This window comes from Danio rerio, chromosome 24 (assembly GCF_052040795.2).
Source record: "Danio rerio strain M-AB ecotype USA chromosome 24, GRCz13ab, whole genome shotgun sequence".
NCBI classification, from domain to species: Eukaryota; Metazoa; Chordata; class Actinopteri; order Cypriniformes; family Danionidae; genus Danio; species Danio rerio.
Genome location: NC_141044.1, coordinates 10,812,038 through 10,825,000, shown reverse-complemented (window position 1 = coordinate 10,825,000; position 12,963 = coordinate 10,812,038). Strand labels below are relative to the sequence as shown.

The 12,963-nt window shown below is 35.5% G+C and overlaps 1 protein-coding gene across 1 annotated transcript in view; it reads right to left on the bottom strand.

The window, feature by feature from the left end:
- Window positions 1-12,963, bottom strand: part of LOC147837958 (POU domain, class 6, transcription factor 2-like) — a 58,536-nt gene that overhangs the window by 25,964 nt on the left and 19,609 nt on the right. The window contains exons 2-4 of the mRNA XM_087308948.1: window positions 11,006-11,215; window positions 5,308-5,464; window positions 1,108-1,276 (exon numbers count right to left, since the gene is read on the bottom strand). Coding sequence (XP_087165074.1) covers window positions 1,108-1,276; window positions 5,308-5,464; window positions 11,006-11,215 — 536 coding nt within the window. The remainder of the gene's footprint in view (window positions 1-1,107; window positions 1,277-5,307; window positions 5,465-11,005; window positions 11,216-12,963) is intronic.

Here is a 12,963-nt window from a genome sequence, read left to right as displayed (position 1 = left end):
TCCATCCATCGTCGGCATGTGTTCATCCATTCATCTATATACAATATCTATAATCGATCTGTTCATTCATACATTCATCTTTATATTTATAGTCACTTTATCTGTTCATCTAGTCACACTATCTGTTCATCAATCAATCCATCTATCCATAAAACCACCCATGCATAAAACATTTTGTCTGTTTGTCCATCCATCCATCCATCCATCCATCCATCCATCCATCCATCGTCATCCTCTCTATTCTCGCCTGTATCCATCCATCCATCCATCCATCCATCCATCCATCCATCCATCCATCCATCCATCCATCTACTGTCATCCTCTCTATTCTCGCCTATGTGTTCATCCATATATCTATAGTCGGCCTACGTGTGTCCACCCACCCATCCATCCATCCATCCATCCATCCATCCATCCATCCATCCATCCATCCATCCATCCATCCATCCATCCATCCATCCATCCATCGTCGGCATGTGTTCATCCATTCATCTATATACAATATCTATAATCAATCTGTTCATCTATACATTCATCTTTATATTTATAGTCACTTTATCTGTCCATCCATCCATATATCTATAGTTGGCCTATGTGTGTCCATCCATCCATCCATCCATCCATCCATCCATCCATCCATCCATCCATCCATCCATCCAACCAACCATTAGTCCATATATATACTGTAGTTGCACTGCATCTGTTCCTCCATTCCTCCTGTGTTTGTCCATCCATCCATCCATCCATCCATCCATCCATCCATCCATCCATCCATCCATCCATCCATCCATCCATCCATCTATCCATCCAGCCATCCATTAGTTGATCTATCTGTCCATCCATCCATCCATCCATCCATTAGTTGGTCTATCTGTCCATCCATCCATCCATCCATCCATCCATCCATGCATCCATATATCTATAGTCAGTCCATCCATCCATCCATCCATCCATCCATCCATCCATCCATCCATCCATCCATCCATCCATCCATCCATCCATTTTTACTTAATCTATGTATCATTATAAAAAAATACTTTATAATTGTGATACATATTTACTTTCAGGTAATCTTCGGTATATTTGGCAGCTGATAGAGCTCCATACCTGCAGATGGCAGACTGACTGTAGGCTGGACCTTCAGTTGCACTGAGTGCCTGGCCCACCTGAGTTTGAGTCAGACCCAGAGACAGACGCCGAATCTTAAATGCCTTGGCGAACTCTCGAATCTCTTCCAGGTTTACACCATCCACTTCACTGGGGGCAGTCTGGGGGTCTGTAATACGGGGAAAAAGAACAAATCTGACTCTCAATTCACACAGACTCATTGCCTGAATATAAAATTTCTGTTACAGTTGTTTCTTTTTCTAGTTTTTGTCATGGTCCCAACCTTGACAATACAATACAATCAACATTGCATTGAAATCTGTTCTTATTAGGCAAGCCAAGAACTACACTACACTTCACAAATGAATGCCTCAGTGAATAGCGTGCTAAAGTAATTTTTGAAAGCATTGTATATTTATTTTTATGCCATATTATTGGTCCTTTTGCTATAAAAGACACAGGTATGCAGATAATCAGTTCTTTGTTTGATGTATTTAGTAACTCAGGCTTTAAAGATTAAGATGCCATTTTGACTTTATTCTTACGCGCATTTTAGGTTAATAAAAGGTGATTGGGTAATATACATCAGTGCCAGGTGGTCTTACATCCTGCTTACATGCAAAAAATTTGGTCGGCTAAATAATTCATGGATGTCATTATGAATGAATTATTAAAAAAATCCATCAGCCGTATTTAAAGTCCAAATCTATTGAACCAGCACCCTGTCACTCCTAATATGCAAATCAGATGCTGAAACCTGAACTTGCTTCTATGCAGTATTGAACATTTTTGTTACCTGCAGCAATTTTGTATTTTGACCTCGAGATGATGATTTATGGCAATTTGTAAAAGCACACTATCATTTTGTGTTCAAATATTACATTTTTAAACAACTATTAACTATTAAAATTATTATTATTTTTGATCATACACCTAAAATAACAGATTTATTTTGTCTTAAAGGGGCAGTTCACTCAAAAATGTTAATTAATATCTGTCATCATTTGCTCACCCTTCACTTTTTACAAACCTGTTTTCCCCCCCTCTTTTTATCACAAAAGATAACATATTATATATATTGTATTTCTATTAAAAAAGGTTAAAGGCCAGTACCTTTGACTTCCATGTTATTTTTTTCCACATATGTAATTTATTTCTTCAAAATACAGTGTATCAGGAAAGTATTCATAACGCTATACTTTTTCCACATTTTTATGTTACATCCTTATTCCAAAATGGATGGATGGATGGATGGATTGATGGAGGGTGGGTGGGTAGATATAGATAGATAGATAGAGAGATAAAGAGATAGAGATAGAGAGAGAGAGAGAGGGAGAGGGGGACAGACGGACGGACGGACGGACGGACGGACGGACGGACGGACGGACGGACGGACAGACAGACAGACAGACAGACAGACAGACAGACAGACAGACAGACAGACAGACAGACAGATAGATAGATAGATAGATAGATAGATAGATAGATAGATAGATAGATAGATGGATAGATAGGTAATAAAACTAATTTATTCCCAAACTACAGACAATACCTAATAAGGACAATGTGAAAAAAGAGTTTTTGAAATTGTAGCAAATTTATCAAAAAAAAAACAAAACAAAAAAAAAATTCACATGTTCGTAAGTATTCTCAGCCTTTTCCGTGAAACTCTAATTGGAGTTCAGGTACATTCTTTTTCCACTAATAATTCTTGAGATATTTCAGCAGCTTCATTGGAGTTCACCTGTGGTAAGTTCAATTGATTGGACATGATTTAAAAAGGCATACACCGGTCTATATAAGGTCCCAGGGTTGACAGTGCATGTCAAAGCACAGACCAAGCATGAAGACAAAATAATTGTTGGTAGATCCCCGGGACAGGATTATCTTGAGGCACAAGGGTGGAGAAGGTTACAATAAAAATTTTAATGCTCTGAAAGTTGAAAGCCGGCCAGCCATATAAGCTAAGTGATCGGAGGAGAAGGGCCTTACTCAGGGAGATAATCAATAACCTAATGGTCACTCTGTCCAAACTCCAATGTTCTTCTGTGGAGAGAGGAGAGCCTTACAGAAGGACAACTATCTGTGCAACAATCCACCAATCAGGCCTGTATGGTAAAGTGGCCAGACAGAAGCCACTCCCCGCCTGGAGTATCTGAAGGACTCTCAGACCATAACAAACAAAATTCTCCGGTCTGATGAGCCTAAAATTTTACTCTTTGTAGTGCCAAGTATTACGTTAGGAGAAAACCAGGCAGCGCTCATCACCAGGCTAATACTATCCCTACAGTGAAGAATGGTGCTGGCAGCATCATGCTGTGGGGATGTTTTTCAGCAGCAGGATCTGAAAGACTAGTCAGGATAGAGGGAAAGATGAATGCAGCAAAGTACAGAGACATCCTGAATGAAAACCTGCTTCAGAGTGCTCTTGACTTCAGACTGGGGCGATGGTTCATCTTCCAGCAGTACAATGACCCGAAGCACACCGCTAAAATATCAGTGGAGTGGCTACACAATAACTCTGTGAATGTCCTTAAGTGGCCCGCCCAAAGCCCAGACCTTAATCCTATTGAGCATCTATGGAGAGATATGTAAATGGCTGTGCACTGTCGCTTCCCCTCCAACCTGAAAGAGCTTGAGAGGTACTGCAAAGAGGAATGAGCAAAAATTCCCAAAGACAGGTGTGCCAAGCTTGTGGCATCATATTCAAAAATACCTGAGGCTGTAACTGCTGCCAAAGATGCATGAAGAAAGTATTGAGCAAAGGCTGTGAATACTTTTGTACATGTGATTTTTCAGCTTTTTTATTTCCATTTTCACATTGTCATTATGGGGTATTGTGTGTATAATTTTGAGGAAATACATGAATTTCATCCGTTTTGTAATAAGGCTGTAACATAAAAAAAAACAAATTGTAAAAAGTGAAGTGCTATGAATACTTTCCATAAGTTTGTGTTCAACAAAAGAAAAAACAGGGTCACGCTTTATTTTAATGGTGCATTTGTTGAATTGAAGTTACATTGCATCTACATGGCAACTAATTTTTATTAGATTATAAGTAGACTGTTAGGGTTGGGGTTAGGGTTTGGGTTAGTGTAAGTGTACAAGTACTTGCAAAGGCTCTTATGGTAAGTTAAATGTCTGTTGAAGGAGCAGTATCAACAGATATTAAGCAGACAGTCTACTAATACCCAAATGGACCATCAAAATGAAGTGTTAACGAAAATAGACTCAACTTGAGGTAAATAGTGAGTAAATTTTAATTTTAGAGTGAACTATCTCTTTAACAAAGCCAAACCAAGTGATTATATAATGCCATTATGACTTCAACTTCATTAAATGCAACGAAAACACAAAAGAGTATTTTCCAAAAGTAAAACACACATAGTCCAACAGCATTTATTCCATCTGAGCTGAGCATGCTGGTTTTGGGGTCAGTCAGACTGTTTTTTCGTCCCTCTATTCAACACATGTTCTGGGGAATTAACGTTAGCCAAGGACATAGCAGCAAACACAATCTGGCATGGAGAGCTAAGCCACAGTGGTAAACCAAAGAAATGAATGGAGAGCGCTTAATGTATTGTGTATGTTTTGAACAAAACAAATCTGAAAAAAGAAAGACGCAACAGTCCACTGCTTATATCCACAGCAAGTTGATCAATGCAACTTCCTGTTTATTGGATTTAAAACTCCATTGCAGATGGTTTTAGCCCAATTGGCTGTGACAAATGAGAATTTATCTAAGTAAAACAGTTTTTAAAAGGGCCGCTGTGGCTCTGACAGGCCAGAGGGAGTGATTTATATGTGGTGCTTTTGGAGGCCAAAGCCGTACCAAACAACCTTCCATTCATTAGGTCTACAGTTTGGTCAGCTGGATGACAGAATCAACTGCAATCTGATAAAAGGGGAATGAAAAAGGGGCATATTTTTGAGATGAGAAAACATCTAGAAGCAGATTTCCAGCATTCTACTTGGGTAAACAGAGTGTTTACGTGTGCTATAATTGGATTAGTGAACATATAGAGATGCACTGTAACAAAGTGAGTGTTTTTACACAATTCATTCATGCTGTATATATATAACTTAACAAATTTAAGTGGATGGAACAAAACAATTAAGTAAAACAAGAATTTTGCTGTTTCAGCTTGTTATAAAAAAGAAGTTTTTGCAAGCAGCGAAAGTAATTTAATGCACACTCACTGCTGACTAGCTGGCCAACGCTGAGAGCCGAGGATGAGGATGATGATGTTGAGGAGGAGGAAGAGGCCTGCCGAAGGGGACTCTGGCTGTGGGGCATACGGAGCAGATTGGGCTGAGACACAGGAGGAGCCTGTGGAGTCTGGCCGGTCTGCGGCAGCTGTGAAAATGCATATGTTTAGTTGTACACATATTAGTAAAACAACACAACAAACAGTGCTCAGCATAACCAAGTACACCCCATTTTGAAAATGAATATTTTTATATATTTCTCGGTCAATATAGGCAATGTATTTTGGTACATATATTTGGTATGGATATATTTATTAAAATAATATTCTAGTCTCCAAGCATATTGAGAAATCAAAAGATAATACAATTAAATTCAAGCAAAAATTGCACTAAAAATTACAACCAACAAAATTTCAACTAAATTTATACTTTCTTTGCTTCTCTTGATTTTTCCTGTTTTCTAAATGCGTATTTAATATTTTTCTATAACATGTCAATTTGGGTGTACTAGGGTTTAGACCGTTATCGTAAGTTATTTTGTTAGATAAACTCCAGATTTGGCTTCAGTACTGACTAATTTATTGTATATGCACGAATATAATGTTGTGTACCATCCTATAAAAATGTATGAATTTAAAAGATTGATTCGTCATGGGTGTACTTATATATGCCAAGCACTTTATTTATAACTACTTTACAAATAATACTGTTAAGTAGTAAGTAAATAGTAAGTACTAAGTTAAGTAGGATGTAAGGGTTAAGATAAGGTAGCAATGTGACAGCGATTTGATTTCAAATGTCATAATTATATGACACCAATATAATTATATACAAATTATAAATTATTATTATTATAATTATTATATTATATAATTATTATATAATTATAATTATTAAACTGACAAAACATGAAATGGTACCATGGTACTTTGTCATAAAACCATTTGGCTTACCATAGTTTATATTAGATGCTATAATAAGTTCAGTACAAGTTTACGTCAATCATCTGCATTTGTGCCATAAAATTGTTTATTACAATTTATTCAGACTGACAAAATTAAAATAATTAAATGGGACCACTAATTATAATAATCATTATTCATATTCTTGTTGGCAGTAGTAGTAATTTAAAAGCAAAAATGTTATTCTTAGAACTTTGTAAAATAGTTATATTATTCAGGTAAATCTAAGTATTATTTGAGCTAGTTTTGGTTAATTCTGTTAATTTCATTTAAAAATGAATATTGGATAATTATATTGTGGCAACACAAAATACATTATCAATGTAAATAAGTGATCATTTTTCCACACTAAAATCATCTACATGGTGATACAGATAATGTTCCTTGAGGAACAGTTTTGTACCTTTGTAAAAGTTGTACTTCATATAGAACAGAAAATACTTCTTATAATACTGTTCTGTACCTTTTATGGTACAACTAAAATGAAGGTATACAATTATTCCCAAGTAAAAGTACAAAAGTGTACAACTTCTTTATTACAATACCTATGAAAATAAATATTACTGGAAAGGCAAAATGATTCTATAAATATTTTCCATATTAAAACAAGAATCACCATTTAAAGATATATGTTTAAAGAAACTCATAAACATTAATTATTAGGATCTACAATACAATAATACAAAACAACTGGTAAAACATGAAACTATAGGTATTGTAAGCTAAACATTAAAGACATTTTAAATACATGTTTGTTAAGCAGTTTGACACTGTTAAGGTACAAAGTGTCTTGTCACTGTGGTGGTACCTTTATGGATCAGATTTGTACCTTTGATGAAGGTACAATATTGTATCTGCAGGTATTAAAAACCAAAGGTACATTTAAGTTTCCCATGGTACAAATCATGTGCTTAATGTACAAACTGCAATGGTACAAATTAGTTTCTTTGTCTTAAGGTACAATTCTGTCCCATAAAAAGGTACTGCCTCAGTGACTGATTCTTTTTTTTAAATATTTCCCAAATGATGTTTAACAGAGCAAGGACATTTTCACAGTATGTCTGATAATATTGTTTCTTTTGAAGAAAGTCTTTTGTTTTATTTTGGCTAGAATAAAAGCAGCTTTTAATTTTTTAAAAGCCATTTTAAGGACACAATTATTTGCCCCTTCAAGATATATATATATATATATTTTTAAATAGTCTACAGAACAAACCATCATTATAAAATAACTTGCAAAATTACCCTAACCTGCCTAATTAACCTTATTGATCTAGTTAAGCCTTTAAAGGTCACTATAAGCTGTAGAGGTCTTGAAAAACATCGAGTAAAATATTATTTACTGTCATAGTGGAAAAGAAAAATAAATCAGTTATTAGAAATGAGTTAAATAAGAATAAAACTGTTATATTTAAAAATGTGTTGAAAAAAATCTTCTCTCCGTTAAATAGAAATTAGGGAAAAAATAAACAGGGGTGCTAACAATTCAGGGGGTAGGGGGGGAGGTAATAATTCTGACTTCTACTGTATGTCTGTACCTTCTTTGGAACAACATTGTACCATTCTTTTCTGAGAGAGCATGCTAAATAGTTCCTTGTAAAATTAAATTCATGAATATTTAATTCAAGATAATCAACATTATGCCAAAAGTTGTCCTAAATGGAACCGTAATCCTTCATCAAGCTGTTTTTTCTTCAGCAGGCTTAAGCATACTATTCAGAAGCTCTCACGTTAAATCTGAAAAACAAACTACACAATTAACTTTAGCTTCAAGAGAAAGCATGTTGTAGTTTATGACAAAACTGTTGAGTCTGTTTTTTAGAAAGCTCAAATGTGGCCTCATTTGCTTGTGTATTATTATTTATATGTTGTAAGATGCAAGAGCTTGCATTCGTCCCTCATACAATATCTCATTGAACACGGCTGTCAGATACTTTCAAGTATACACAAAAGAACCATCAGGCTATTCGGCACCCAAAAAACCTTAACACGAAAAAAGGAAAAACACGCACGTTTACTGAGCCCAGAAATCAGAATTATGTGGCTACAATATGAGTCATTATTATGGGCAATGTGGCATGACTGCGGCACCATACATTTTCATGTTTTATGCACCATCGAGCGCCTCTTGTAGATGCTGCATCTCCACTCTTCAAGAAAGCAAGCGTCTCATCTGTCTAAAAGTGGGTTGGCTTCTATCTGCTGTTCTCTTGCACTATTAATTCTCCTCTGTGTGTTTGCGTGTGTGTGTTTTTCTTTGGATGCTGAGAGATGTCAGTAGTGTTGCACACACTGTCAGAACTGTCGACAGGTCTGTGAGAATTACCCAGCTTCGGTGGATCTCTCCGCCGCCACCGTGTTTGACAGCCATAAATTATCGCTGCACGAAAACGTTCGGGAGTCAATTTGAGACGCAGACAATCCATAAACATTATTACAAATGCATTACTGCGTTTACGTCCGCGATCAAAGGTTCCAGTAAATATGACACACAGCTGCTCCGACAGAAATGAGGTTGACCTATGGATGCTTTTATAGGTGACCGCTGGAGATTATAGGGTTGGATGAGGGATAATATGCATTTTGTGCTGTTGTTAGACTCTCTAAACATGTATTCTTGCTACTCTTTTGATTATTTAATAAAGGGGGTTGATTGTTGTTTTTTGACTTTGACTTAGATTAAACTTTGTTGATTATTACTTGTTTTGTACTGTATTTTTAAGAGAAAGTTCAGCCCAAAAGGGTCATTTTCTCACCATTTGCTCATTCTCAGGTTGATTCTTTTTTCTTTGAGCACAAAAAAAGATATTTTGAAGAATGTCGGTAATCAAAATCAGAAATTAATTGGTAAAGCCATGTTTCTGCTTACCAACATTCTTCAAAATATCTTCTTTTCTGATTGACAGAAACTCATATGGGTTTGGAACAAGTAGAGGGTGAGTAAATCATGACAGAATATAAATTTTTGGGTTACCTATCCCTAATACATTAATCACACTGTAGTAGTTTTTACATGAGTTTTTCACATGAAATCTTTGTTTATAGAAATCCACAGATTTTTGAGGCCATCATTGAATCTATTTATTTACTTATATAAATGCATTTAAATTTATGTTTATTCCATTATTATATTAATTTCAGAAATATTGTCAAATATTAAGAAAATGTTTAGATGATTTATTTCAACAATACTGTTTACAAAGTAATATTTTTTCTGTCTATTGTTGTTTTTATTTCCCTATACCTCTTTCTTTTATTTGTGTTTATGTACTGTAAAGCACTTTGAATTACCACTGTGTATGAAATGTGCTATATAAATAAATTTGCCTTACTTTGCCTTGCCTTTAAGTAGATATGTCATATGAGAGACGTACTGTAGCTTTGTTTAACAAACAAGTGGTTCTAATTTCATTGTAAACCATAATTAAAAGTCTTTTTATTCCATGTGTCAACATTTTAGTTACTTACAAAGACATTCTGCATAAATATGGAGTTAGATTTGCGACACAATTCTGCGTCCAAACGATCATGTTTTAAGTGTGTAAAAAGACATTGTGCATGTTAGAAACATGATATTTCGTATGCAGAATTGTTAATTCTATGCAACAAGCCATTTTGTATACTTAAAACAGGATCTTTTTCATGCAGAATTGTTAATGCTTGTGCCACAAGACATTGTGCATGCTTAAAACATCATCTTTTAGATGCAGAATTGTTAACACACATTCAAAAAGCCATTTTTCACGCTCAAAACATGATCTTTTGTATGCAGAATTAATGCTTGTGCAACAAGCCATTGTGCATGCTCTAAACAAGATCTTTTATCATACGCAATTGTTAACACGCATTCAAAAAGGCATTTTACCCCCTTGAAACATGATATTTTGCACTGAGAATTTTAAATGAGATGCCTTTGCATGCATTTTGCATGCTCAAAGCATGATCTTTTGCTTGCAAAATTATAAACATGCATTCAACAAGCCCTTGTGCAAGTTCAACCATTATCTTTTGCATGCACTATTGTTAATGCCTCTGCAACATGCCAATTTGTATGCTCAAAGCATGATCTTTTGCATGCAGAATTGTTAACATGCATTCAACAAGCCGTTTTGCATGCTCGAAACATGATCTTTAGCAAGCAGATTTTTAAATATGCATGCAGCAAGCTGTTTTCCACACTTAAAGCATGATCTATTGTGCACAGAAATAATTTCACACATACAACAAGGAATTTTGCATGCTTGAAACATGATCTTTTGCATGTATAATTGTTAACATGCATTTAACAAGCCAGTTTGCATGCTCAAAGCATGATCTTTTGCATGCAGAATTGTTAACACTCATTCAACAAGCTATTTTCACACTCAAAACAGGATCTTTTGCATGCAGAAGTCTTAATGCCTTTGCAAGCCATTTTGAATGCTCAAAGCATGATCTTTCGCATGCAGAATTGTTAACACACATTCAATAAGCCATTTTGCATGCTCGAAACATGATCTTTTGCATGCAGAATTTCAAATGTGCAGAATTTTAAAAGCCATTTTCCACACTTAAAGTATGACCTTTTGTGGACAGAAATGTGAACACGCATCAACAAGGGATTTTGCACACTCAAAACATGATCTTTTGTGCACAAAATTGTGTTGCAAATCTAACCCCATACTTAAACCTGCAGACCTTTTTTTTACAGGATTCTCTTGCAGAAATAGCCAGAATATGTTGTGTACCTGTTGTCCAGGTTTAATGGGTGACAGTGTGATTCCCTGGGTGTTGATCACTGGCAGGATCTGGTTGCCGATCACAGTGGCTATAATCTGACCCTGTGCGTTGGTCAGCAGCTGTGGAGTGATTGGCTGGACCTGCAGGGGGGAAGTCCCGCCCCCTGACTGGTTGGAAGGTCCTACAGAGTTTGGCATCAGAGGGATCGTACCAATGATCTACATGGAAAGAGAAACAAAATTTAGTTTGGGCTATTCTTATAGTGATCAACAATATTATCGTAGGTACAGTTCAATAACTAAATAAAGCAAAACAAATTAAATACTGATATAAAGTTTGGAGTTCAAGTTTCTCATGTTATCTTATGCTCACCAAGGCTGCATTTGTTTGTCTTACTGTACTTGAACAGGTATATTTGTTGGAATAGCCAAAAATAAACTGATAGAAAGTTATCCATTTTTCTTTTATGCAAAAAATCATTAGAACATTAGGTAAAGATTATGTTGCTTGAAAAGAATTTGTAAATTTTCTTCTGCAAATTCATTAAAGCCCAATTTGTGATTAGTAATATGCATTGCTAAGCACTTCATTTGGACACCTTTAAATGTGATTTTTCTCAATATTTCAATTTTTCGTAACTCAAGTCAGATTTTCAAATAGTTGTATCTCAAACAAATACTATTATTCCTAACAAACCATACATCAATGCAAAACTTATTTATTCAGCTTTCATTCGATGTACAAATATCATATTCCAAGAATTTATACTTTTGAACATAAGTTGTCTTGTCTTGAATCATATATGATTTAAAATAACTGTTTTCAAATTTTATATTTTTAGAAATATTATTTATTTCTGTGATGGTAAGCTAAATTTTCATCAGCAATTACATATCAGTGTCACATTATCCATTCTAACATGCTTATTTAGAGTTCAACTAAATAAGTAAATAACTAACCAACTAAGTAACTAAATTAAAATAAATAAATAAATAACTTAATAAATAAATAGATAGATAAATAAGTACTGCAAGCGGACATTTCCTTGAGCGAGAATGACGTTGACTGAAAAGGCACTTCTGTCATACACTACACCAGGGGTGACCAACCCTGTTCCTGGGCATCTACCTTCAAACAGATTTCAGTCGCAACCCATATCAAACACACCTGCCTGTAATCATCAAGTGCTGTTCAGGTCCTAGTTAATTGGTTCAGGTGTGTTTGGTCAGGGTAGGAGAGCTGAACTATGCAGGAAGGTAGATCTCCAGGAACAGGGTTGAGCACCCCTGCACTACGCTCATCATTGGTACCCTTTTGGCAGTGGTAAGGCCTGCCAGATAGTGGTGACTCGTACCGATCAGTACCATACTGTACTGTACCACTCAGTGGAAAGGGGTATCCCTTTTTTCACATCCCAATATTGACAGGTATGATACAAACATGTATAAATATGTATTTAGATGTTTACACAAAGAAGAAATTCAACTATACCAAACCAATCTAAAAAAATAAATAAATAGAGAGAAACAAAAATTTTTCAAGAAGTCTTGGTCAGAGCCAAGTAGTCATATATTTTTTTTCATAGCTGTATCTCTCTTGTTTTATTTGTACAACAACTTATTTGTTCATTATCTTTTAGAAAGACGTGACAAAGATGTGTGTTTCCCCTCATAATCTTTACACCTGACAAACACGGCAAAGACATCAAACTAGAGCCCTTCATACACTCAGAGGACCTCATCAGCGCCAGAGTATCAAAGCCCTCCGATTTTACAGGATCGAGGGCTACTTAATACAGGGTGGAGAAAATACACAGTATAACCTTTTTTTATTGTTGTGAGAGGCTTAAAAGACTTACACACACTCATACATTACCACTTGCACTGAACCACAAACCCAGATGAACGCCACAGTCTACACACAGGCACAAGTACTGTATGAGCACATGAAAAGCCCCCCTCTCACA